The sequence below is a fragment of the Delphinapterus leucas genome, chromosome 7, assembly GCF_059928025.1.
Source record: "Delphinapterus leucas isolate spDelLeu-1000000601 "Yukka" chromosome 7, BTC_Dleu_Yukka2, whole genome shotgun sequence".
Taxonomy (NCBI): domain Eukaryota; kingdom Metazoa; phylum Chordata; class Mammalia; order Artiodactyla; family Monodontidae; genus Delphinapterus; species Delphinapterus leucas.
In genome coordinates this window covers 41,602,156-41,628,998 of record NC_143135.1, presented here as the reverse complement: position 1 = coordinate 41,628,998, position 26,843 = coordinate 41,602,156, and the positions used below count along the sequence as shown (strand labels likewise).

The following is a 26,843-nucleotide window of genomic DNA, read 5'->3' as shown; positions in this document are numbered from 1 at the left end:
TTAGTACCTGGCCTACACTAAACACCCAATAAATGTTCTCTGTTAATGTTAGTAACATCACTCATGACACAGCTACTACCAATCAGTTGGAGTTGGCACTTAAGACCCATTGGATTTAGATGGTTTCCCCCAAAAGATCCGTTCAGGTCTGACAGTCTGTGGTTCTACGAGAGGGATAGGCAAGTCCTGGCTGCAGACCCAGAAGCAAGCCGGAGAAATGGTGAAAAGAGCCTTGTGGAATGGGAATGGCTACCAGCTTTTTTGCAGTGTCATAGGAAATCTTGATGGTTAACTTGGGAGAACACCGGTATAAGGCACAAATTAAGAAAGGAGAGGCTGCAAGAGGAAACAGTGCTATAGAGCTGGGCGACTTTATGTACTTTGGTATACTTACTCCAAAGGGGGGTTTTCTTTTAACATTTTAATTTCAAGCTATAAAATTGAATCACAACGTCTAGGCATATAGTGTTTGCTTTGGATCATCTCTCCCCCACCCTCCTCCTTCCCTGAAGTGGGACACAGGTTGTTGTAGTGAAATGAACAACATCATCACCTAGTGGCCTGTCCCTCAAAGTGCTGACATAAGATCCTGGTCCCAGAGAGCGGAGAACAGGTGCTACATCCTTGCCCTTATGTTAATTCAACAAGCATTAAGTGGGACTCTGTGCCAGGCACTGTTCTGGTGTCTTGGGGATGTAGAACTACTAACAGAAAATGACAGATTTAAAAATAAAATTAAGGAAGTGTCAACACGGAAACTTCCCAAAGTGACATTGCATTTTAATGTGTTTATTTTCCACTGGTTTTCCACAGATCATAGATGAAGAAGAAACACAATTTATGAGTAATTGCCCCGTTGCGGTCACCGAAAGCACCCCACGGAGGAGGACGCGGATCCAGGTGTTCTGGATAGCGCCCCCTGCAGGAACTGGCTGTGTGATTCTAAAGTAAGTGAACAAGGGAATCCTTGGAACACTTCACTCCCCTTTCCTGTGCTCTCTCGAAGTCTCCGTGGTGCGGTTGCAGAAGGAAAAGTGCCTTTATTGGGGCATTAGACAAGTTGTATCATCTCTCTGCCCTCCCTTATCTTGACTCTAAAATAGGACTATGGGCGGTCTTTTGTAAAGTGCTATGAAAAGAATCAATCACCTGAATCTCTGTTTTCTTCCCATGCAATGATCTGCTGGTTACTCTCTATCTTCCTAGAGATAATGATCCTATGGCTGGTCAAGAAAAATTACGACCCGGGCGAGGATAATTTTTGGCTTCCTCCATCTTGAATACACCCCCTGTCCTTAAGCTGTGCTAGGCTGACCTGAGACCTGACTATAACCTCCGTTGGCCCCAGGCTCTGCTTTATGATCCTGTCTTCTCCCTTCTCCCATCAAAATTGCCCTCTTGCACCGCTTGCTATGGGGCATCTTGATCCTCATCTTGGTGAGTTACAATAGATGATGAGAGGTATGAGCCAGCCGATGGTTTTCCCATGAAAGGTGGCATTATCTCAAACCTGTGCTTCCAAAGTTGTATGTTATAGAATGATGTTCAGGGAGAGGTAAATAGGTGGGCAGGAAATCAATTTCTATGGTTAAGTAACTTTGGAAGATGCTGTATGCTATATATCTCCTTCTTGCAGATTCACAACATATATTAGCATATTGAAGGTTTTGCAAAGTCCTGCCAAAAAAGAAGTCTGTTTAACTTGGTTTCACCCAGCATTTCCCAAACTTGACTGCAAAGCTCCTTTTTTTGCTGAGACATCTATTAACATTAAGTAGTTTGAGAAATGTGGCTATAACCTGTTTTAAATACATTTTAAGGCTCTATAGAGTGATGCTGAGAATTTTAGGATTTCAGACAGGCAAATAGTCATGGGTAGATAGATAGGCAAGGCTCCAATGCCAGCATCCAAGAAACCCTTTTTCCTGGAGTTAGGGGCTGGGAACTTCCCAACCATCTTCTACTTCTTTAAATCCCCTAAGGCCTTATGTATATATTTGGTTCATTTGTCTGAACCTGTGGCAGGTGGACATTTCTAAAGACTTACAACTACAGCCCAGCCCTGAGGAGAGACTGATAAGGAGGCATTCCACCTAGGCTCTCCAGTCCCTGCAGTTTCTGGACCCAGCTGTTCCTGCCTTATGGGAGAAAAAGAAAGCTTGCAGAGATTTCTGGAAGCCTCTGTCCATTGTCCAGACGCAGTCTTGTCTTTGGCCTCTTTTTGCTGCCATCTGTATGGACATCATTTATTTTTTTCTTAGTTTAATGCAAGCTGAGCATCCTTCCTCAGATTCCTTGAGACGTTTGGCTTTTGGCACTAATCTACATTGGTGATTTGTTTTAAATTTAGAAGTAGAATTTATGTATAAGTATAAGTCCCAATATATAACATGTATCTAGTATCTAGTTGCAGTGTGGGAGAAGGCCTTGTGGGAATAAACGAAGACCACTGAACTGAGAAAAGAGGCTATTTATTCAGAGCTTGCTATGTAGCAAGGAAGTCAGCTGCCATCACTAGCATTTGACAGAGACTCAAAGGCAGGCAGAGGAGTGGGAAAGCTTTACAGTGAAAAATAAGAGAAGATTGTGGGTACTTTCTCACTGGAGATTTGTTGGCATGGGGAAGCTGAGGGCGGGCTAACTAGAAATGGAGCATCTGATGTGATTGGTTTGGAGAGCATATTAGGCTTTCTCTGACTGGTCCTGAGATGGAAATAGAGGAGGCAGTGGGGCAAAATTAGAGAGTTGACATCGTTGCCCAAGTCCTAACTGTTCTGGACTAATGGCTACAGACGTTGTGGTTTGGTTTCCCAGGCCATTTACTGCAGAGGTTGTGGGTCAGAGTTCTATCGTCACTGTTATATACAGCCAGGCCTTTGTCCATTAGTATATTCAGTCTCAGCCTGGAGACCGGGTTCTCAGCTTGGCTTTCCAGTACCCACACCCCTGCCCATGGCAGCCCTATCACTCCACAGAGGGGCTCTCCAATATCAGATCTGTGTGATGAACCTTCCCGCTCTAAAACCCTTATCCCTTTGGTGTAGATCTCTGGTTTTCTTTGACTTATTGTTCTCACAAACCAGAAGCCTTTGATCTTCCTGTTGGAAGCCAAAAAGGCATCTCTTGTTTACCGTTAACAATGAACATATGTGAACATATGTTTATCCATTAACAGTAAACAAATGTGGCTTGTTCAGTCACTCATTCTTTCAGTAAATGTAACTGAGCTTCTATTTGCACAGACGTCCACAGTGTACAGGCAACTGAAGTTAAGATCTTGGCCCTAAAGGTTCTCACAGGCCAAATGGAGGAGAAAGAAAGGGACAACCAGTACCGTCTACCATGAAGTCAGCTGCACATCTAGCGGGCTTTGTCTAATTTAATCTTCGCAACAAACTTCCCCCTTTTATGCAGGAGGAGACAAGTCTCAGTGAATTAGGCAAGTTTCTTGAAGTCATACTTGCATTTAATGCTAAAGCCCCATGTTCTTCCTTTCTTTTATCTTTTTCTGAAGGAATTAAATGTAATCTATAATTATTCACTAAAGAGATCATTTTATAGGTAAGATGTAAATACATTCACATTGTAAAATTTCAAACAATACAGAAAATAGTGAAATACAGAAAAATGCAGAATACAAAAAAAGTGAAAAATCCCTGACATTTCTCCCAATAAATCCCACAGTCTTCTACCCCAAAGTAACAATAGATATCAATTTGGCGTGTATTTGTTAGACTTTTATCTGTGAGTTTATACACATATAAAAAAAACATACAAGTAACCTTTACGCAAATGGTATCATGGTCTACGTGATGTCCTGAAATTAAATAGGTTTTCACTAAACAAAAGGTATTAGAGATATTTCCAGGTCAGAACATATGGATCTCTGTTTTTAAACTGTTGCATATAATCTACTGTGCAAATGTGTTAGTTATTCCACAGTTGATGGACATTTAGATTGTTTCCAGTTTTTTACTATTACCAATAATGCTATAATAAACATCCTTATACATACCTCTTTGAGCAAATATGCAAGTTTTTATCCATGGTAGCTGCCAAGAAGTAGGATCATAAGGGATGGACATTTATAATTTTAATAGGCACTGCCAGATTTTCCTCCAAAAAGCTTGCCAACTTACAAACACTCTCCCTGACTGTGAACAAGAGAGCCTGTTTCCTTACTTGCTCAACAATTTTTTTTTTTTTTTTTTTAAATTTGGCTGCACCAGGTCTTAGTTGTGGCATGTGGGATCTTTAGCTGTGACATGCGGGATCTTTAGTTGCGGCATGTGAACTCTTAGTTGTGGCATGTGAGATCTAGTTCCCTGACCAGGGATTGAACCCGGGCCCCCTGCATTGGGAGTGTGGAGTCTTAGCCCCTGGACCACCAGGGAAGTTCCTCAACAGCTCTTGATGTTTATCATTCTTTAAAGTTCTGCCCATCTGATGGTTAAAAATGGTGTCTTGTGGTAATTTATATTTTCCTGATTATTAGTAATTTAAATTAAGAATCTTTTCAAATATTTATTCCATTTTTATTTCCTCTTTGTAAATGGCCCATTCATATTCTTGTCCATTATTCTAATAATGTTTCTTTTAAAAATTGATGTTTATATACTTCCATATATTTATATATAAAATATATGTGTATATTATATGTATAAAATATATTTTATATTATGTATTTTATATATAAACATATGTAAATATATAATTTAATATATTTAAACTATATGTTTAAAATTGATCCTTATATGGTACAGATAATAACACTTTGTTATAAATTTCAAATATTCCTCTCCATCTTTCTCTTAACTTTGCTTATGAGTATCTAATCATCCAAAAATTTGGAATTTTGTTTTAGTCAAATGTATCCATCCTTCCTCTTATGAATTTTGATTTGTATCTTGTCTAAAAATAATCTTCCTACACCCAAGGTTATAAATATATTCCCATATTGTTAATATTTTTATAGGTTTAAAAATAAATTTAGGTCTTTAATCTTCCTGGAATTTAATTTTGTGAATAATATGGTATCAATAAGCCTCAAGAAAAACTAGATGGCATGCTCCGCATGAGGTGCCAAAGGGTCGTTGAATCAGGGGTCTGATTGTGATGGTGTGGCCAAAATAAAAGTGAGAGGAGCCTTTAGCACCCATGTCTGAAGGGGCGAAAGGAGCGTGCAGAGGACGGGGCAGAGAAGACCACCACCTCCCAGGGGCTGAGAACTTCAGTTAAGGGAAGCTACTAGCCTGAGGTGGCCCACAGGGATCCCAGTCTTGATTCCCTGTCGATTCTCCCTTTTGACCTTGACTCCCACCACGAGGACAACGAAGCCTCGTTGATAGAGTTCACACAGATTCTCCTCTCCCGCAAAGAACAGGGTACAGAAGGTTGAAGGAAGTAGCTGGAGGGACAGACCAGAGCTGTCCACACAGCTGGGAAATGAAAATCTACCTATTTTTCTCAAAATGGCTAGGTAGTTGTTTCACATCCATTTATCACATAGTCTGTCCTTTCCCTTTTTGTTTGAAATGCTATTTTAACAAATATAAAATTTTTATACATGTCTGTTCTGTTCTGTTGATCTTTTTATCCCTGCACGAAACCCACACCATTTTATAGCAAAATTTTATTTTATGTTTTGATAGCAAGTCATCGCTCATTAATCTTCTGGTTCAAAATGTTCATGGCCATTCAAGCAGATTCATAATTCCAGACGAATCATAGAATGAGTTTGTGTTGTGTTTAATAAAAACGTATATTGGGATTTTGAATGGTGTTGCAAACCCTACAATATGTTTTTATATCGTAGCAACCTACAATGTGTTTTCCCAGTTAGAAATATGGAATATCCCCTCTTCAGGTCTTTTATGTCCTTCAGGAAAGTCATGTAATTTTTCCTCATTTGAATTAAACATTCTTGTAAGGCTTTTTTTCCCCCGCAGGTATTTTATACTTTTATTGCTTTTGTGAATGGGCTCTTTTTTCCTGTTAAAGTTTCTAATCATTGATTGCTTGTGTTTAGGAAAGCTGTTGATTCTTGTACCTTGAGTTTGAGTTTAGACAGTGCTGAACTCTCTTAATAGTTCTAATGCTTATTTTTCATTTGGGGGGGAAATAATGAATAAATATACCTTTGTATCTTTTTCATGTTTTAGTTTATTATCTATCACCTCTAGTACAATATTAAATAGTGGTATTCATGCTTATTCCTGATTTTAATGGGAATACTCTTATAATTCACTTTTAAGTATAACAGGAAGTACAGGTATCAAGCTGATGCCTTGAATCAAGTTGAGAAATACCCTTTATCTAGATGAGAAAGTTTCCTTGTTTTTCTTGTGGAAGGTGGTATTGGAGAAACCAGTCACAACCAGTATTCCGTGTGTCCAGAGCTGACCATCACTGAGAAAGACTCAGAGTATAAACAAGGATCCTGACTTTCAAGACACTTTCCTGAAGTCTAGTTGTGGTGTAAATAAAAATACGTATGCAAAACTTAGCCAACCCAAGACAGACATGAACTGGGGACAGATTAAACATGGTTAGTCAGAAAGTAGATGAATGAAGAATGTAATAATGGGAGCACCAGAGCTCCTTAGAAAGGTTAGTTTATATCTTGAAGGCAGTAGTAGGCTGCGGATAAATGGACAGAAGGGAAGAGGTCATTCCAGGTGAAGGGTGTGAACAGAGTGAAACTAACGTGAGAACTTAGAGGTGAGAGTAAATATGGCAGCACTGGGAGACAGTAAACAGACAGACTTGGTGAGATTAGAAGGTCATTGGGGGCCGAAATCCATTGCTAAATCATGCAGGTTCTCCAGTGTCAAGATGAAGAGGTTGAACTTGATTCAAGAGGAACAAGGGAGCCATTAGTGGATTAAACAGTGGACTGACATGCTAGAAGGAAGATTCACTAAAAAGTTAGTCTGGGTGCTTACGTCTGGCAGCAAATTCCAGGAAAGATGAAAGGGGAGACACTAACTTCGTTGCAGAGCCCTCACTTTCAGAAATGGGCGTTTGTGTTGCTGTGTTTGGGTAATATTCCTGGGAGAAGGCAGACTGGTATTGTAAGCTGCAGAGCCTGCTAGATGTCTGGAGATGACAGCTCTGAAGCCCACGTAGCTGGTCATGTTCCTTTGCCCAGGAGGGCTGGGAAGGGAAGCACACCGCAATTACAACTTTCCTTTTGGCACAAACCTGACACCATTTCCATTTTCCCTTTGGATGCAAAGATTTGAACATTTCTAAATTACAGGGTTTTGAGACATCCCTCCTTATAGCCTTCTCCCTACAAATGAATGACCCAGCACTTAAAGTTTCCGTGGCATGCTTCAACGCTGCAAACTGTTACAGCAAAGTGGTGACTGATTGAAAGAAAAAGCCTCTGTGAATAGAATAGATGTTTACAGACCCCATCAGAGGGAAGTCCTATCCCCTTAAGTCTGATAAAAGTTTTGTCCCTGGAAGTGATCTTGTCTTTCCATACCTTCATTGCATACATTTATTACTAGACTTCTGACACCCACTTGTCACTTCTCGGGAGGGTTTTGAGATGTGGGTTGCCTTACCCTGGAGGAGATAGTCACTTGGTGAACCATTTGGGGAATTCAACCGTATGAAACAATGATTGGTTGCAGGCAGTAATAACAGCCCAGAGCCAAGCCCTGGTCTAGGTGCATTATAGATACTCGTTTAATCCCCAGAGCAACCCTATGAAGTGGATACTAAAGAGGATGTGGATACTAAAGAGGATGCTAAGGCACAGAGAGGTTAAGTAACTTCCCTAAGGTCACAGGGTAAGTGACAGAGCTGGGATTTAAACAGAGAAGCATCTGGGTTCCGGAGTCTGTGATCTTAGTACTGTACTCTACCATCTCAGGCAGGTCAGGTTCACCTGCAACTTCTCCTTCTCCCCCAACATGATTAGTTACCATAACTGCCTCTTCTTTCTCTCAGTTGCTTTACATTCACTGCCTTTTTCACAGGCACTTCTTGCCTCACTATTGCAGGAACCCTCTTCTTTCTCTCAGTTGCTTTACATTCACTGCCTTTTTCACAGGCACTTCTTGCCTCACTATTGCAGGAACCTTGTACTGCTCACACTAGTTCCTTGCCCTGTGATTCTGCCTCTTACTGGTATAAGAATTGCTGTCCTCATGCACAGCTGAGTCACACCGCTTACATAGCAAACTTGAAGGGGGCTCTGCATCACCTTCCAGATCGAGTCTGGAATCCTGATCAGAGCATTTAAGTCTCCCTATGTCCTTTACCAGTCCCTGACCAGCCTCTTCTTCCACTGAATCCCTCCGTGAACAATGTTCTCTTGCCATTCTCGTCTACTCACTCTCTTGATAACATTTATGGAGCACCTACTGTATGCAGTCAATGAGGATTCAGAGACTGTCTCTGAGAATGTCACAGTCTAGGGGTGAAACACAAAACAAATCAAGTCCACAGTCCTTCATCTGCATTTCTGAAACCCAAAAAGCTCTAAAATCCAAAAGATATTTTCTTAACTCATTTAGGACCCAAACCTGCCTTGAACTGACTTGAAGTTATTTATAGTCTTTTAGTGTAAATATTAATGTGTTTGATGCTGCCCCAGACCCTGATGGGGATGTTACAAAATATATGCAAAGTGCCCTGTATTATCTTTCTGAAATCCAAAAATATTCTGAATTCTGAGATACCTCTGGCCTCAAGGGTAACAGATAAGGGAACTTGGCCATCTGATGGGAAGTTTGGTCATGGATTGCAGGGGAGGCAGCCCTCTGGCAGGACTGGGATTCACAGAAATATTAAAAACGAGCAATTCATTTCTTGCACTTGAAATAACCTGTTCCCAGCTGCAGCTGCTACTAGATCTGAGAACGTATTCAGTGTTCCCCATCACCAAAGAATGAAGCCAAAATTCCTTCGCGAGGGGTCCAAGGTCCTTAGTGATGTTTGCAGACACCTTTGCAGCCTCATTTGTTGCTCCTCCTCCCACCCAAGGCTGCAAGCTTCATGGAGGAGGGGATCAATTTTACTCATCTGTGTGGCCCTAATGTAGGGGTTGGCAAACCACAGTCTGTGGGCCACCTCTGGCCCACTGCCTGTTTTTATAAAGAAGGTTTTATTGGAACACAACCAGGTTCATTCATTTCTGGATTGTTTAGGGCCCCTTTCACGCTACAGCAGCAGAATTGAGAAGTTGCAATAGCGACCTTATAGCCTACAAAGTCTAAAATATTTTTTATCTGGCACCTTATAGAAAAAAATGTACTGACCCCTGCTCTAAAGTATATACCCCAGTGCCAGGAACTCAGTAACTGCTGATTCTTGGCCTGGGTTCTCCTAAAAGCCCAGCTTAGACAAAGGCTTGTGTGCAGGGAGTTTATTTGGGGAGTGATCCCAGGGAGAAGGTGGGGGCAGTGGGGATGGGGGTTATTTGGTCAATTGTTATTGACCGGGTCATCACCGTAGGCAGTCGATGCTTGCCCCTGCTGGGACCTTTGGAGAAGCCATATGACGTGTGTCTCAGAGCAGCGTGCCCAGGAATGAAGGGGGAAGCCATCATCCATTGGTTTTCATCCTCCATTGATCAAGAGTAGCCCCACAGGCATTAATGCCCCTGCGCTCTGGGCTGCAGGTGTGTGAATGTTCATCAGGTTCTGAACATGTACTGCAGCATCAAGAGAAGCTCTGGGACAAGAAGCAAGAGGTACACCACACAGACAAGGTGTGTATCATCTAATTAACAGTGGACAGAGCTGCTCATAGCAACAGTGGATGGAATCAGAGTTGGGATGAGAGGATGTGAAGAGGCGTATAGAGATGCTCAATGCATCAGTTAGTATGAGTAGTAGTATAAGTAGCTTGCAGCAGTTAGTATGAAGAGTAGTATAAGTAGCTTACATTTATTGCCAAGAACCATGCTAGGTGCGTTGCATGCCTTATTTTACTTAATCTTCATAAAAGCCCTGTAGGGTCTTCACTATATTCTTCCCATTTTCTTGATGAGAAAACTGAAGTTTAGAGAGTTTGTATTCAGGGTAATAAAGCAGTTTAGTGATAGAGCTGGGTCTTAAACCCACTTCCACTTGACTCCAAAGCCCTTGTTGTTAACTAATCACCACTAAGCTACACTGACCCGCACACCCCCACCTTCTGCCTCACTTGGTCTCTGAAGCCTGGAGAGGCACAGGACTGCCTGGGTCCGGGAGGTGTTGCTCCCAAGTGAGGAAACTAAATGTCCTTTAGAAAATGGAAAACAAACCCAAGGACCTGGCAAGAGAAAGACTTGTTAGTGAGGATAGAGATGAGTATTAGGAGGGATTAGCCAGAACTCATAAGATTTTGTAACTTCATGGAGCTCACCAACTCTTTTTATCTTGGAAGGAAATAACACAGAAAACCCACATCTGTTGACTCTGTGTATGATTTAGAGGAATCTGGCAGGATTAGAAGGATCTGATGTGGCTGAAGTGCAGCTTACCCTGCAATTTTTCTGGCATTAGCTATTGAGAAGAACCACAGGCTCCTTTGTCATAAGTCAGGGTGGCTCTCCCTTGAGGCTGGCTAGAACCTCAGCAATGCTAACTAGGGGTGGAAGCAAGGAATCTACAGAAAAGGGGGTGGGAAACCCCAGACCAGTAGAAGAGGCTGGTTCTTGTGAGAGCAGTTGGAGAAACCAAGACTATGGTTAAAAGGGGAGCATGAGGGCTCCCTTGGTGGCGCAGTGGTTGAGAGTCCTCCTGGCGATGCAGGGCACACGGGTTCGTGCCCTGGCCGGGAAGATCCCACATGCCGCGGATCGGCTGGGCCCGTGAGCCATGGCCACTGAGCCTGCGCGTCAGGAGCCTGCGTTCCGCAACGGGAGAGGCCACAACAATGAGAGGCCCGCGTACCGAAAAAAAAAAAAGGTCAGCATGTGCTTGGTTCAGGAAGACTTAGATACTCTAAGACATGTCATCCAACAGGTGGAATCCAGATGCCGGGGCTTCCTGGGAGGCTGGCAGTGGCATAGTTCCAAGGGAGCAGTCCAATGTCGGCAGAGTTTCGTTCAGCAGCTGGAGTCCCAGGTGTAGGATCCAGCCCCTGGGGAGAAAACTGGGAAGAATTAAAAGGAAGTACGTGCTGTGGAGGCGCTCCAGGCACAGCAGGAAACAGGCTCAGATGGAACACTGAAACCCACACTGCAAGGGGCAGCGGTGTGACCACAACCCGGTGGGCATGTGCGAGTGAATGGCCCACCCCAGTCATGCACAGGGACCCAGAGCCCTGGCAGCAAGACCAGTCCCAGTCCTATCCCAGTGATGGAGCAGGGATTGCCAAGATATTCCAGGCCCTGATCGTGGTGGGATCAACACATGATGTTTAGATCCTGTGGACATTTTAAAAATTGAAATTAAATTCATATAACATGAAATTAACCAGTTTAAAGCCATCAGTTTGGTAGCATTTAGTACATATACAATGTTGTGTAACCACCACCTCTGTCTAGTTCCAAAGTATTTCCATTGCTCCAAAGTAAAACCCTTTACTCACAAGCAGGAACCCCATTTTCCTCTCCCTGCAGCCCCTAGCAACCACCAATCTGCGTTCTGTCTCTACGGATTTACCTATTATTGATATTTCATATTAATGGAATCAAACAACATGTGATCTTTTGCATCTGACTTTTTTCACTTACCATGATGTTTTTGAGGTTCATCTATGTTATAGCATGTATTGATACTTCATTCCTTTTTATATCTGAATAATATTCCATTACATGTATATACCACAATTTGTTTGCCCCGGGACATTTCTTTTTTTTTGCGGTACGCGGGCCTCTCACTGCTGTGGCCTCTCCCGTTGCGGAGCACAGGCTCCAGACGCGCAGGCTCAGCGGCCATGGCTCACGGGCCCAGCCGCCCCGCGGCATGTGGGATCTTCCCAGACCGGGGCGCGAACCCGTGTCCCCTGCATCGGCAGGCGGACTCTCAACCACTGCGCCACCAGGGAAGCCCTGTCCCAGGATATTTTTGACATGAAATGGTCACAGGATAAAAATGCAACAATGAAAAATCATCAGATGGTATCATATCTACATTAACCTTTCAATCCATGTACATATTTTTTTAACCAGGGAATATATAGTAGACGTGTTCCTCCATTCCTGAGCCTCACCCCTTCCCCAGGTAGGACAGTGACAGCCCTGGGACAAGGGTAGAAAAGGACAAAGAGATGTTCCCACACCTACTTCGTCTCTCAAGGTCACGAAGTAAGTGTATTGGCCTGCTAGTGGGCACGGCTGGGACCCAGGGCTGGGTCTGGCCTGCTACAGGCTGGGTCCTCAGGCTGCAGGACTGTGGTTTTTTTGCATCTGGTGTCTGCCCCCTGGTGGATGAGGCTGGTCTAGAGGCTAGTGGAGTCTTCCTAAGGGCAGGGCCAGGGCCCAGGGGATTCTGGGACTGGTGTCTGCCCACCAATGGATGGAGCTGGGTCCTGGGCCCTCTGGTGGGCAGGGCCATGTCCAGAGGCAGCTGTGGGCTCAGGAAGTCTTTAGGCCGCTTGCCTGCTGATGGGTGGGGGCTGTGTGTGTGTGTCCCAGTTAGTTGCTTGGCCTGAGGCATCCCAGCACCAGAGCCTACAGGCTATTGCGTGAGGCCAGGTCTTGGCACTAATGAGCTGGAGGGAGATTTTCAAAATGGCGCCCGCCAGCACCAGCGTCGACCAGCACCAGCATCCACATGGTAGAAGTAGCTCCCAAGAATGGCTACTGCCAAGGTTTATGTCCCCAGGGTGAGCCACACCCTTCCTCCACCCCCTCCAGGAGATACTCCAAAACCAGCAGGTAGGAGGACCCTATCAAATTGCTGCTTTTGCCCTGGGACCTGGAGCTCGTGGTATTTTGCGTGCTCACTTTAAGACTGGAGTCTGTTTCCCCCAGTCCCTCGGGGCTCCTGAAATCAAACCCCACTGACCTTCAAAGCCAAAGGCTCTGGGGGCTCATCTCAGTGCAGGACCCGCAGGTTTGATAGCCTGACATGGGGCTCAGAAGTCTCACTCCTGTGGGAGAACCTCTGCAATGTAATTATTCTCCAGTATAATTATCCGCCCACCCAGGGGTATGGGACTTGACTCTATCGTGAGTCCGCCCCTCCTACCCCATCCCATGTGGTTCCTTCTTGATGTCTTTAGTTGTAGAAGATCTTTTCTGGTAGGTTCTGGTCTTTTTCATTGATGGTTGTTCTGCAAATAGTTGTGATTTTGGTGTGCCCATGAGAGGAGGTGAACTCAGGTTCTTTCTACTCTGCCATCTTGGCCGATCTCATGAAGTAAGTATAAAACAGGTTGGCATATCTTATCCCGTCACCAAAATGGCTTGATTAGATCTTTTTATACCCAGTATGTAACCACAGGGTAACAGAGTCATATACCTGGTCATTCATTACTTCATCTGGTAGAACAATGGGCGGAAGTCCACTGAAGACACAAAGGATGCTGGAAAGATGAGCAGAGGGTCCTCAGCGCTGTAGAAGGTGACATTCCTTCAGAGGTGTTCACAGCTCCATCACCATTCATTTCCAACCACTAATCAAAGAACTGTCCCTGAATTATTTGCCTTCCTGCAAGCCTGCTTGCCACAGAGACTACCCAAACTAAAGCCAGTGAAGAAATGAGATTAAGAAAGAAGAAAGAATGTCCCCCACTCCTTCCATTATTAATCATTGTGGGCTGATTTCAGCTACATTTTCCCTTGGGCATTTCCCCAACATTTTGCATTTAACAGCCCCTGGAAGCCAGGAAAGTAGAGAAGAAAAAGCTCCATAATATCTTAGTTCTATACTATTCATAAATGAAAATTATTGTTAATCTAGAGTTTGACAGCTGTGGTGCGTTTGTAAGTCCAGCGCAGCTGTCATCAGCACACCAGCTTATTTTTCAAACACATGTTTAATTTGACTTTAGTGTTATTGCCAGTTTTTGAGGAGAAAGAGGGGGGAAGCAGAAACAGGAATAATCATTATATTCATCATTTGGTTTCCTTTCAAAACATAAATCGGCATGATTAATAGTGACATCAGAATTGCTCTAATTGCAGTTTTGGGTGCAGGACTGGTTAGCTATCATCTCCTTATATCGTCCAAAGTCCATTTATTTTTTTTCCCCCTAAAGTCAGAGGGCCGTTTTGTGATAATTACACCCAGACTCTGAACAACAGTCTCCACTACCCAGAAGAGCCTTCCATAGTGCAGAAGAAAAATCAGGGAGTGGTGAATGATGGGTGACTGGGCTGCAACCCCAGATGAAAGCTGCAGGACTGAGTCTTGTCTTGCGGCTGTGGAATCAGGACACCAGTGAGAGCAGAGCTCCGGGAACGGCAGCCAGGTTCTCCCACACTCACTCTTACATCTCTACCATGCTTATGGGGCTTAGGCAGCTGGGTTCGTGCATTCTTACAGTGTGCAAATCGGTCTCAGTGTATACAATTAAACACATCTGTGGCTCCACGTAGAAATCTGATGAGTCAGAAGGTACTTGAACAGGCCCTGCTGTTCCAGTCCATGTTGCTTGGAGGAATCTTCCTTCATACCAGCTGTGTTGCTCGGTAAACCCACTTCCCGGATCTGATTTCTCTACCCTTGCCTTTTTTGTGTTTGGCTTTTAGTGGTCTCACTTGGGTCCTACTCTGTACCGTCTATCATGTGTCCAGTCACTGGCCCTCATTACCTCTTTGACAAGGCCTCTGTTGTGGGGACTCTAGATGCAATAACACACTTATCGCATTTCTTTGTACACTGAGAGAAAAGATTCACCTTGCCTTCTTCCTCTGCCAGCAATTGTGATATGTGCCGTGCAAAAGAAGAATCCACTCCAAGGAAAAAGTTGGCAGATGTCCCAGATCCCAGCTCTTAAGTCATGGTTGGGTAGAGGAATGAACCACAGCCTCATCCATCTAGTGCTAGAAATCACAGGACGCTGTAAAGTCTGACTTCTCAAAGGGTGCCCCCCATCTTTTTAGTTGGAAAGTATTGTTTGCAGATTATTAAAGAGGAGTTAATTTTTCCGTAACTACAGAAAGACAAGGCTTCTGCCAGGTTGACCACCTAAGAATCTGAGGGAATCCTTGGGCAATTATTATGGTATCAAAAGCTCCTGGCTGTTGCTTGCCACCTTGGCTACCTGGATCTAGACTATGGATCTGTTCCCTCATCTGTTCCCTCAGGCAGCTGCTTCCCTACTTTTGCTTCATGCTTGGAGCCCATCCCTTAATACCCCACATCACAGCTTAGGCTAAGCGACAATGGTAGTAAGATGTTGTTGAAAGCTTGGGGAGTTAGAGAAGGGAATCGTAACACAGAGGTCCTACATAACTGGCTTTTAAGTTTGGCTATACTCAGGGCCCAGAAGCCCAAACTCATCCTTGTTAGTTCCCTGCTTTCACACTTGGTGGGCATCAGCCTCCCTTCCCAACCTCAAGGGCCATTTTAGTTCCCCCTCAAGAGAATGCCCTGTACGAGTCCCAGTTGACCCAAATCCAGACCCAGTTCTCCTCTAGATTAGTTTGGCATTGTAGTTATGAAGGTGGATTCAGGTCAGACAGCCCGAGATTGAGTTTTGGCTCCACCACTTACTCCTGATGTCAGGCAAGTCATTAAACTCTGGGTACCTCAGATGTCTCCCCTGTAAAATGGGGATAAATAATAGTACCTACCTTATAGGATTGCTGTGAGGATTAGATGAGTTAATACATGTAAAGTGTTTAGAACCATCTGGCCCAGAAGCAGCTCTGTACAAGGCTATATTATTATTGTTGTTATTATTATTGCTTTACATTTGCAATACAATGAAAATCATCACATAGATGTTTCTAAGACAAAAGAAGTGGTTCACCCCCAGAAGTGAATTCCAGTTTCTGGCACTTAGGACAAAAACTATACATGGTTTTTCAAGCTTCAAAAACTCTTTTAAGTTTCAGTCTCACCACATCGCCTTTCCTTTTGCTTGCTTGGTCCTTGCCAATTCCCATAAAGAATATGAAGTGGTGTTAAGAAAAACATAAAACAAAATAGTCATGTTAAATTTTAAAAATCAGGGAAAATTAAAACTCAAATATAACATCAAGACAAGAAGAAGACCAAGCACAAATACACAGGGGTCTAAGTTCCTACAGAGTTGTGACAGTACTGGATTATAACCCATTAAGTAAAATGGGAAATTAGAGGTCGTTTGATATAAATAAATACCTATGCTAGCTAAGTAAATGAATGGATAATTGGAAAGTTTGATAAAGAACAGGATGTTTATATCTCAAAGTACCTGCCCTCAAATATTTAATAACTTAACAAAGAGGAAACCAGGAATGTTAGAGTGGAGAAGTCTGACAGACACCAGTAATGGGACAAATCTGAATTGAAATTCTGTGCCCCCTGACAGGATGCAGTGAGAAGAATACAGCATCACTTCTGTGATATTCCTGCTCAAGGTGCAGAACCTGCATCTAATCCTGAGGAAACATCAGACAAACTCAGACATTTTACAGAATCACCGACATGTCATCTTCAGAGCTTTCAAAGTCATAAAAGTCAAGGAAAGCCTGAGGGACTGCTTCAGATTGAAGGAGGCCAATGAGACATAAAATCTAAGGGAAACACTGTGATTCTAAACTAGACCTTTTGGCCGTAAAGGAACAATTGTCAAAACTTGAATAGGGTTTGAGGATTAGATGTATTAATGTTAATTTCCTAAGTCTTATTGTTACATTGTGGTTACATAAGAGAATATCCTTGTTTGTAGGAAAAACAGTAAAGTGCTCAAGGTGATGGGATATCCTGTCAACCACTTACTCTTAAATGCTCCAGGGGAAAAAAGTTCTTTGTGCTGTTCTTGGATGTTTTCTTTAAGGTTGAAATGGTTTCAAATTAAACAGACTCAGTTCAAAGGCGGGAGGGGGTGGAGAGGAAAGAGAAGAGCCGCCTCTGCATCTTTCCGTCTTTCTTCTTTTTCCGTTTTCTTCCTGGTTTCTTTCTACCAGAAGGTTGGGCTACGGTGGGGATGAGAAGACATTGGTTGGGTTCAATCAAGAAGACAGGCCAGGGCTTCCCTGGTGGCGCAGTGGTTGAGAGTCCGCCTGCCGATGCAGGGCACGCGGGTTCGTGCCCCGGTCCAGGAGGATCCCACATGCTGCGGAGCGGCTGGGCCCGTGAGCCATGGCTGCTGGGCGTGCGCGTCCGGAGCCTGTGCTCCGCAACGGGAGAGGCCACCACAGTGAGAGGCCCGCGTACCGCAAAAAAAAAAAAAAAAAAAAAAAAAAGGCAGGCCAGGACTCACTAGGTCTGAGAGGCTGGCTGTCCCTTAGTTCTTGGTGTGGGGTGAGGGGGGGACCAGTCACAGGGCCGCAGTCGTGGGAAGAGGGATGGGAGGGCGGAACACCCAGCCTAGTCTGGGGTGGTGCAGGGGGTCTAAAGAGATCAACCTGTGAGCTGACAGAAGGCTAGAGGGGAGGAGGAGCAGAGGAAGCAGCGTGTGGGAGTGGCCCTAGACCAGATAAAGCACGGAGCATGTGAGGACCTGCAAGCGGTCCTGATGGTGGAGCAGGAAGGAATGTTCTTGGGGCAAAGGTGGCGCGCAAGAAATGTGATGTTTTTCTTTGCTTTTCTTCTCTTCTTTATACTGTTTTTTTTCTGTCTTTCTCTCTCTCTCTCTTTTTTAATAAATTTATTTTATTTATTTATTTTTGGCTACATCGGGTCTTTGTTGCCACGCAGGCTTTCTCTAGTTGTGGCGAGTGGGGGCTGCTCTTCGTTGCAGTGCACGGGCTTCCCATTGCGGTGGCTTCTCTTGTTGTGGAGCACGGGATCTAGGCGCGCAGGCTTCGGTAGTTGTGGCTCACGGGCTCAGTAGTTGTGGCTTGCGGGCTCTAGAGCACAGGCTCAGTAGTTGTGGCGCACGGGCTTAGTTGCTCCGCGGCATGTGGGATCTTCCCAGACCAGGGCTCAAACCAGTGTCCCCTGCATTGGCAGGCGGATTCTTAACCACTGCGCCAACAGAGAAGCCCTTCTCTCTTTCTTTCTCCCCTTCTTTCCTTCCTTCCTTCCTTCCTTCCTTTTTCCCAAAAACATCCCCCATTCAAGCATTCAGCCAGGTGTTGCTCTAATATTTTAATAACAGTAATAATAATAGCTGAAACATGTGGCAGCACCCTATATATAATGCAGATACTACTCTCCCATCTTACAGAGAGGAAGCTAAGGCACAACTTGCCCAACATCTTAAGTAGTGAAACTGGCATTTGAGCCCCAGACAGTCTAACTCCACAGCCCAAGCTTTTGACCTGCCACAGTGTCTGAGTAGATCTTTAATGAGGCTGAATTCTTGTGAGGACTGTTTTTTATAAAGCGGGCTTGCAAGCCTCAATAGTGTTCTAACTGGGGAGGGTGAACGGGGGAGATGCTTATGAACTGTGGTCTGTGGATGCATCTTACCCACTCAAGTCCCCTCCCCTCTCACCCCACTCGCTGCCTTCCCATGCCTGTACTGTCAGCAGCCATGTGAGACCTACCACGGGGCCAGGTAAACCTGGAGCCTAAGCTGAACCAGCTGATGGTTGTACTCTGCGTGGCTACAGAGCCAGAGCAGCTCATGGAGAAGGGCAAGAAAGGGTCAAATCAAAAAAAATGCTGAGGACCAGGGCCAAAGTGTCCTCAGTAGGTAAGGCAGTCATAAGGGAAGAAAAAAGACAAAGTTGAGTCAAGGTGAGCTGTTTAAGGTGGAAACTGTGACCGAGTGAGGCAAAGGTATAAAACGCCCGTTTGTATGTGATGCTGTAGGTGGCACTTGGCCTCAGAGGGAAGGAGTGTCGATGTATCTTTCACCACCCTCCACCTCCTACTAACTCCCAGGGATTAATTATTCATTCAACAAACATTTTGTGAGCACCTACTATGTGCCAGGTTTGTGTGAGTTGTGGGAGGGAAGAAGAAAGAAGGCTGAGGGACTGGCACATGGATTTCACCTGAGAACTTGAGATGCCAAGCTCTCTTTGGAAGAGGCTGCATTTCTGTGTTCACTTTAGCCCATGGAACAAAGCCAAGAGTGACAGAGAGTTAGTGGCTGGGAGCGGTGAGGTAGGGGCTTAGTGTGGGAGAGGAGAAGGGCTCCCCCCAGCCCCCATAGCTGCTGCCATGGCCATCTCAAAAGCACCTCTTTACAGAAAAACCTAATTTCCACACCCCTCCGCAATCACTACAGATTCTGTTGCTAATAACACTTTTCAAGCTGGTTCTCAACTGATTACAACATTGCGTTAGGCAGTTTGCATCTTGAGATGGACTCTGGGGTCAGACAGGTCAAGGTTGGAGTCCTGGCTCTACCCAATCTGATTCTGGTGTCTTTCCCATAAAATGAGGGTAAGGAGCTGAGGTATGGGAAGCATCTCTTTTCATTTTTAAAGTAGTTTAGGGTTTACAGAGCACCTTCCCAATACTCTTGCAAGGGTGACATCATTATCATTGTGAGAGGTTAAGGCTCCCAGAGGTAAAGTGATTTGAACTGGGTCACAGAGACCCTGAGTGTATAAGTCAAGATGGAAACCTGTTCCCACTTTTTAAATAGAAAAGATTTGCTGTGTTTGTGCCCACTTTTTAAATGATCAAATTGCTGTATAACACTTAGGACACTTACATATTCTATCTTTGCCCCATAGTTTTAGCCTGAGATTTCCTTGTAAATGGGAGTTGGGAGAGAGCTATGGGTTGTGGAGTCAACCATATTGGGTTCCCGATCCTGACTCCACTGCTTATGACTTGTATAAACATGGGCAAGAGACTTGGTCCCTCTGTGCCTTGGCTTTTTCCATCTGCAAAGGGGATAATAACCGTCCCTACCTCATAGGTGGGAGAATTAAATGAGATAATCTATGTCAGCGATTCTTGACCCTGGCTGCCCAATGGAGTCACCTGAGCAACTCTGTAAAATCACCTGTGTTCTGGCCCCACCTCTGGAAATCTGATCTCTTTGGACTAGGATGGAATTGGGATGTCAGTACTTTTTAAAAGCTCCCGCAAATGATTTTAATGAGTAGCCAGGGCTGAGAACACTTGAAGTATGTAAAATGCTTACCACAGAGTGCCTGGCCCATAGTAAGCACTCAGTAGATGTTAGTTGTTATTGTTACGCAAGCTGATAACGTCAAGGCTTGTGGGCTAACACTGGTGAATTGGTACCAACATCCAATGGGCCCTAGTCACTATGCGGTGCACTGTGGGTAGGCTCAGGGGTGAGCAAGAGAAGGTCTCTGCTTCATAAGGGTTTCATTAACTCTCTAGCTGGGTGGAAAAGGCATAAATACATGAGAAGTTAAATAGCAACATGAGGTTTAAAGTAGAAAGAAGAAAGGAAGATCATATTTTTCAAGCATTTACATCATGCCAGGGAACTTTCCACACTGGCTTAGCTCATTAATGCTCACAAGAGTAGATATTAACCCTAATTTGTAGGGCAGAAAACTGAGTCTCAGGGCTGTAATTCACCTAGGCCACACTAAAGAGGTAGATCCAGGATCAAACCTGATCTGCTTGACTGTAAAGGTGTCTCTGTTATACCATGTCTTTATCATACTGATTTCATGGTGATTATAAAGAAAAGAAATGAATAAGTGGGATTAGAATTTTGAAGGTTTAAATCTAAGTCCTTATGTATGTATGTATCTGTCTGTTATTCTGTATCTCTGTCATTCTATTCTATCCATTCTCCTTCCACCATCCATCCATCCATCCATGCATCCATCTATCCAATTCTGTTACCCAACATAGCTATAAAATAAGACTTTCAGTTCAAGCAAATATCTTGGTTAATAGACCAACCTTTGGGGTAAATTTTAATTAATTCTTAATTTTCCCTCATAAAGTTAAAAAATTAGCATTAAACGAAACAATATCTCACTTCCAGTAAATCATACAGGATTAGGAAAGCTGAGGTTATGCTTTAAAGCGTGCTAATGGTATCAGAGTATTTAATGTAAATTAACTACCAGTCCTAAACAGTAATACAAATAGAGGGAAACAAAATTAACGTGATTAAATACATTCAGAGTCTATTTATTCTGTTAATTGTTAAAATTTAGGCAACAGATTGCAAAGAGACTTGCAGCTGCAGCTCCGAAATAGTTGGTCCTCCCCTCAGCTGTTGCTAATTAATGCGATTTTCCTGATAACAGTTTTCTGAGAGCAGAGAGACAGCAGCAAATCAAAACAACTTCATGTTCATGCTGAGGAGCCCTGACAACAACCAGAAGAGCCCAACAGGATCCAAATGGAAATGTTGCTCTAACTGCCGGTTTCCACGTAACGTTCCTCAGGCACAGCCGACCCTCAATGCCGGCAGTTTATCACACAAATACAGGGATGTCGGGGATATAGCATGGCAAGTCACGTCATCACATCAGCCACAGCCGTGTTGGGTCACAATGGGATTCTGCCACAGGCTCCAGAGAGGAGCAGAAAAGTGCTCTGAACAGTTGTCCGTTGTTCTGTACCTAGACCTGTGTAAGTGACCCATCTTCTCTTAACTTACCTGACTTGTTTTGCAAAAGACAATTCAAGGAGGCCAGTTTGCACTCTTCAGTATGGGGAACTACTTGGCAGAATTAGCAGGAAAGCAACTCAAAAGTAGCCAGCATCCCTGGTGTTTCACGCATCTGTGGTTGCCTTTGGCTCATGTGCTGATCCCCAGCCCAATCAGTTGCAGTTTATTGCTTTCAACAAAATGCACTGCGCAAACCACAGCAGTTCATGGATCAAAGGACTGGCTTGGCCTTCCTAAGGAGGTTCCCAGACACATGGAAGGCCAGCATTTATTAGCTTTTTCTACGGGCAATCTGGTACAATATCATCCCGAACTGGGCCAGTCAGTGACATTAGACCTCGGGCCACGAGGGACTCCTGGTCATCTCTAGGGCAGCTTGAACAGAGAAGAATCCAAGGAAGCAGGAAGTTGAATTACAGATTTTCAAGACTAGCTATGTCAACCCAAAGAAACACTATGTATCTTGATACATTTGGGTGCAGGGGGAAATAAATACAGTGCAAAGTGTCATTTCCAAAAGATCATCACCGAATATCCTCCTAGGATAAGGATTCTGCTAGTTCACTTTCTTGAAATGTATCTTACTTTGTATCAGAAACATCCTTGACATGGAGCCATCCAGAAAAATAGGGAAATGTACATCCCCAATCTGATGGTACAAACTCACTCAGTTGCAAAAACAAAATGAAGCATTGACCAGGGCACAGACCCTAGAAAACGTTTGATCTTTGGGTCCACCACACTGTGAGGGTCCAGTTTCTAGGACATCTGTTGTGCTGCCCTCCGGAGATGGTGACCATTTGGTTTTAATCTTGTTCCCTTATAAAGGTGAGGAAATTGAAGCCTCCCCCTCCCTCCCTCCCTCTTTTTCCTCTCCATCTCCACTGTGACTTTTATCTATACTTTGTGAAGATTTAAGCATTTCCCAGGAACACATTCTGTCAAGTCCAACTTCCTTATCTCTCCAAGACATGCAACATATAGATGTGGTTGCGCTATCACCTTTAGGATAGATATTTTTATTGATTTGTTGGGTTTTAATTTATTCCTTGCCTGCTTGAAGAAAAAAAGATTTTCAGTACCTTGTTTAACATGAATAAGAGGCTCCAGGATCACTCCTAAGTCCCCCATATCAAGCGTTGGTAGAATTTTTTTAATTTGCCATATTTTTTTAAAGAAAGAATTGGTCACTTGTATTCTACTCTGCATTAAAACGAGGTGCCATTAATTTCTCTTCCACATTTTTTACTCGGAAAGTCAAACCTCTTGCCCTCCCTTCCTTCCTTCCTTCCTTCCTTCCTTCCTTCCTTCCTTCCTTCCTTCCTTCCTTCCTCCCTCCCTCCCTCCCTCCCTCCCTCCCTCCCTCCCTCCCTCCCTTTCTTTTCTTTTCTTTTCTTTTCTTTCTTTCCATCCCTTTCTCCCTCCATTCCTTTCTTCCTTTTACTTATCCCTGAAAATATATTCCATGACAAAGGCTAGGAAACAGGACAAATCATGCCCAGATTTTGTGGCCTCATGTGGTCCCATGTTGTTGCTCCAGAGTTCTGTGGGGATCCAAATGATTGTGGCTTACCTCTGATGAGCTCATGTGACATAAGAATGAGGTCAGATGCTACAAGAGGGGTGCAGATGTTGAAAAGAAGAAACATGGGACAAGTCTGGAGTGAGTCAAAATATAAGACCTAGGGGTGTCTTTTTTTTAAAGAGTCAACTCATGGGATGAGCGAAGAGGGGTGCATAGTGTAGTCAGCAACTGTCTTTTCCATAAAGAAAGCTCTGTCCTGGGTTTAACCTCCTCCTGGCAGACGTACCATCATCCTACTGATTCCTGGCTTTGTGAAGGCATTTTGAATTCAACCCAGATGGTTCCTTTTGAGACCAACAGTTGCCATCAGCATAGCTTGAACAAAGCAAAGCAGACTTAACTGGTCTTCATGCAGTGGGAAATGTTTCATGACTCAGACCAGTCATTGTTTGCTGTTCACTCAGCATGCTGGGTGGCTCTGGTAATATAGGAGGGTTTGTGCTTCTTGCCCGATTGTGGACATAGGGTAGACACTTGACTGTAAAAGAGTTGAATGACAGGTCAAGGCAATCCATGAAAACAGATCAGATCAACCCACCTTCAGTGTGTCCCGCATGAAAGGCATTGTGCCACGTGCTAGAGGGGCCACGAGGGTACAGCAAGACCCCTTCCCCGAAGAAGCTCAGAACTTAGTCGGAAGCCCCAAACGTAAACTCACAATGAGTTAAATGGTAATACAAGATGTTAAAGTGCAAGCACACGTCAAGAGTACCCAATGCCCGAATGCCAAATGAATGGTCAGGATCAGCGGTGTTCTAGGAACCCAGAGGAGGTCAGTTCTGAAGGTCCTGGTCAATGAGACTCTGAAGAGGCCATGAGATGGTGACAGATGAGTGGGCTGTGACTGGGCAGAGAGGAGCCAGAAGTGCATTCCCGGTTTGAGTGGCATGGGCGGAAGCCAGGAGGGGTCGTGTGACACACAGTGAAAAGGCAGCGCTGAGCTCAGGTGGCCGGGGAAAGTGCTGTGGGGAGGGGTGGTCATGTCAGGCAGCTTGGGTCCTGGTGCTTGGGACTGTGGACGTTTAGCCAAGAGCTTGGACTGTGCTCTATAAGTGAGAGAGGAACCTTGGTTTAGAGAGGACCTACTGTGTGCCAGACCCCGTGCTGGGGTGGGGTGGGACAGGGAGGAGATGGAGACGGGATCATTAGGACTGTGGTACCACCAGTGCCTGATAATGTGCTAGAGGTGACGATTAATCCCCTAGTCGAGTGTAGGTAAATTCGATGGGTTGGTAAGGAGAGGAAACCTGTTAGGAGGCTTCTGCGGGAATTGTACAGGGAATGCATTTACTTTTCCATGCATGTCCTTGCTGGGGTGGGGGGGAGGTGGGACAGGACAGGGCGGGGGGTCCTCGATGAGTACTAACGGGCATGAAAATCATTACTCCTAACTCAGAGCAGTGGTTCTTGTAAAATCTCTCCCCAAAGCAATGCACATGCTTACAATTTTGCGTACACTTTTTTTCTAGGAGTTCGAGAATCCTCTGCAACCCCTTTGTGGACTGTGAATCCCTAGCTGAGAACCGTAACCACGCCCCACACGCTCCCTGACCCCATCTAGAGGAGGGAGCGTCTCCCAACACATAGGTCTGCCACTGTACAGGAAAACCCAGGGTGATAGGGAGGCTCCCTGAGGAACAGAAAGGAGGACAGGTAGCCTGTACTTAAGGGCTCTGATGTGTCGCCCGGATTGTTTCCTTACACCTGAAAAACGACGCTGCCTGCCCTGGCTTATAGGAACCCCCAGAAAGGGGAGGCAGCTGTGGCCACGGCAGAGTGGAACCAACTACAGAGAATAGTGACCTGTGTGAACCAGCCAGGAGGGAGCTTTCAGTGTGGCAGCATTTCCTCTAGCTCAGGCTGGGGTCATTTTATGGTTGCACCAACGCCCTGCACGGAGCAGGCAGGACTCTGCAAGGAACACCTGAGAAACCCAGGAGCAATGCTTCACCTTCTATTTCTTGTTTTCCAACCAAGACAGATTCTATTTCAGATCAGAGCATAGTTTGGAGAGAAAGCAGTTGAAGCCTTGGTGCTTGGAATAAAAATTTAACCTTCATCTTTAGGGAAAAAAAGGATATATCTTAGTCGGAGATTTTATGAAATGGAATGACAGTTATGCCATTTCACATTATCTACTATCATTCATTTCAGACCTAATAGAGGTTCTTAAAGGTTTCAAGGTCAGGAACCCCTTTGAGAAGCAGATGAAAGCTATGAACTCTTAACCAGAAATGTGCACACCACACAAAATTTCATCATCCTGAATCCTGTCTGCAGACCCCAGATTAAGAACCCCAGGTTCAAGCTTTGGCCAGATCCTCTGTTAGATTCCAGGCATGCAGTGGGACTGTGTCTTATACATCACTGCATGCCTGGAATCTGAGGGGCTCATAGTCTGGCGAGAGTTTATAGACGTGAAGAAGTTGGAGGGGAAAGCGAGGCAGGCACTGATTAGCAGTTTAAACGTATGAGACATTATACAGTAAAATCATGGACCCAACAATATTACAGAAACAGTGAACTGTCAATTGTCCCTTGACTACTAATACCCCAGGTGCCAGCAATCATATTACAAAATGCTGAAAAACATGCTAAGACTTACTGGGAAAAACAAAGAGTAATTTTTCAGGAACATCAAACCCTGTGTTTTTGTGTCCTTAAGAGAAAATGATTTTTTTTTGCCTAAAGATGTATTGTGAGGTATTGCCTTCACCCCAGGCTCAAGGATTAGACATACATCTTTTTGCAAGGTTAAGAAATGCCATGGACAATTTAAGCCAGAGGGAGGAACCCGTCAAGGTTCAAAAGATCCTGAAAAAAATTGATAGTTTAGTATAAAACAATTAAAGGAAATGAGAAATGGTCTTGATCATTACCCAGAATGGCTTGTCAGAGCTTCCACAACTGGTACTATATCCTGCAGTCTCTTTATTTTGTCCATGTGAGTTTATTTAAGATTTTTCCAACAGATGACAAATTTCCAGCCAATGACCCAGCAGGTACCCCTAAGGGTTTCTACTGTTGCCTCAGTTGCAGCTTATAGGCACGGCAAAGCCCCCTCCAGAGAAAAAAGAATATTTCCCTTGCCTGTGTTTTCCCATCAAACTCCCACTGCGCTGCCCCCCTTGCCCACCCCTTTGCAGCCATATCTCTCTTCAGACTGGAGTGTACTGGCAGGCCTGTTGCTTTCTTCCTAGTCACTGCGAACACTGTCCCCTGCACCCCATTGAAAGTTCTACCAAAGGGCAGCATAACCTCCCACCAACCAAATCCAAGCCCTCTTTTAAGGCCTCATCTGGAGTGTTCTTCTCCCAGACTCTTCTGACCAAGGCATCCTTGCCCGCAATCCTACCTAAGCCCTTCCGTGGCTCCCCAAGGCAATATCCTGGTCAGCAGAACCTGCTCCGCCTTACCTTTTGAACTGTCCTCTTCTGTACTCCCACAATACTTTCTTCATTCCTCTTTCTATCAGGTAGTCATGCTTTTGAGAGCAGCATTCATTAGAAAACTTGACCAACGATGGCTTCAACAAATAAAGGTTTATTTTTCTCATATAACAAGAAGGCTGGAGGTAGGTGACTGCTACCTAAATGATGTCATTGACAAGTGACAGCAGTTAAATGATGCCAGAACCAGTGTCTCTGAGTTTTTTTTTCTTTTCCTCATGGTCACAAAATGGCTGCCTTGTTTCACA

General features: G+C 44.4%; 1 protein-coding gene across 1 annotated transcript in view; it reads left to right on the top strand.

Annotated features, from left to right (window-relative positions):
- SPON1 (spondin 1) overlaps positions 1-26,843 on the top strand; it is a 273,677-nt gene that overhangs the window by 79,364 nt on the left and 167,470 nt on the right. Inside the window, exon 3 of the mRNA XM_022555726.3 lies at positions 814-947. Within this exon, the coding sequence (XP_022411434.1) occupies positions 814-947 (134 nt within the window). The remainder of the gene's footprint in view (positions 1-813; positions 948-26,843) is intronic.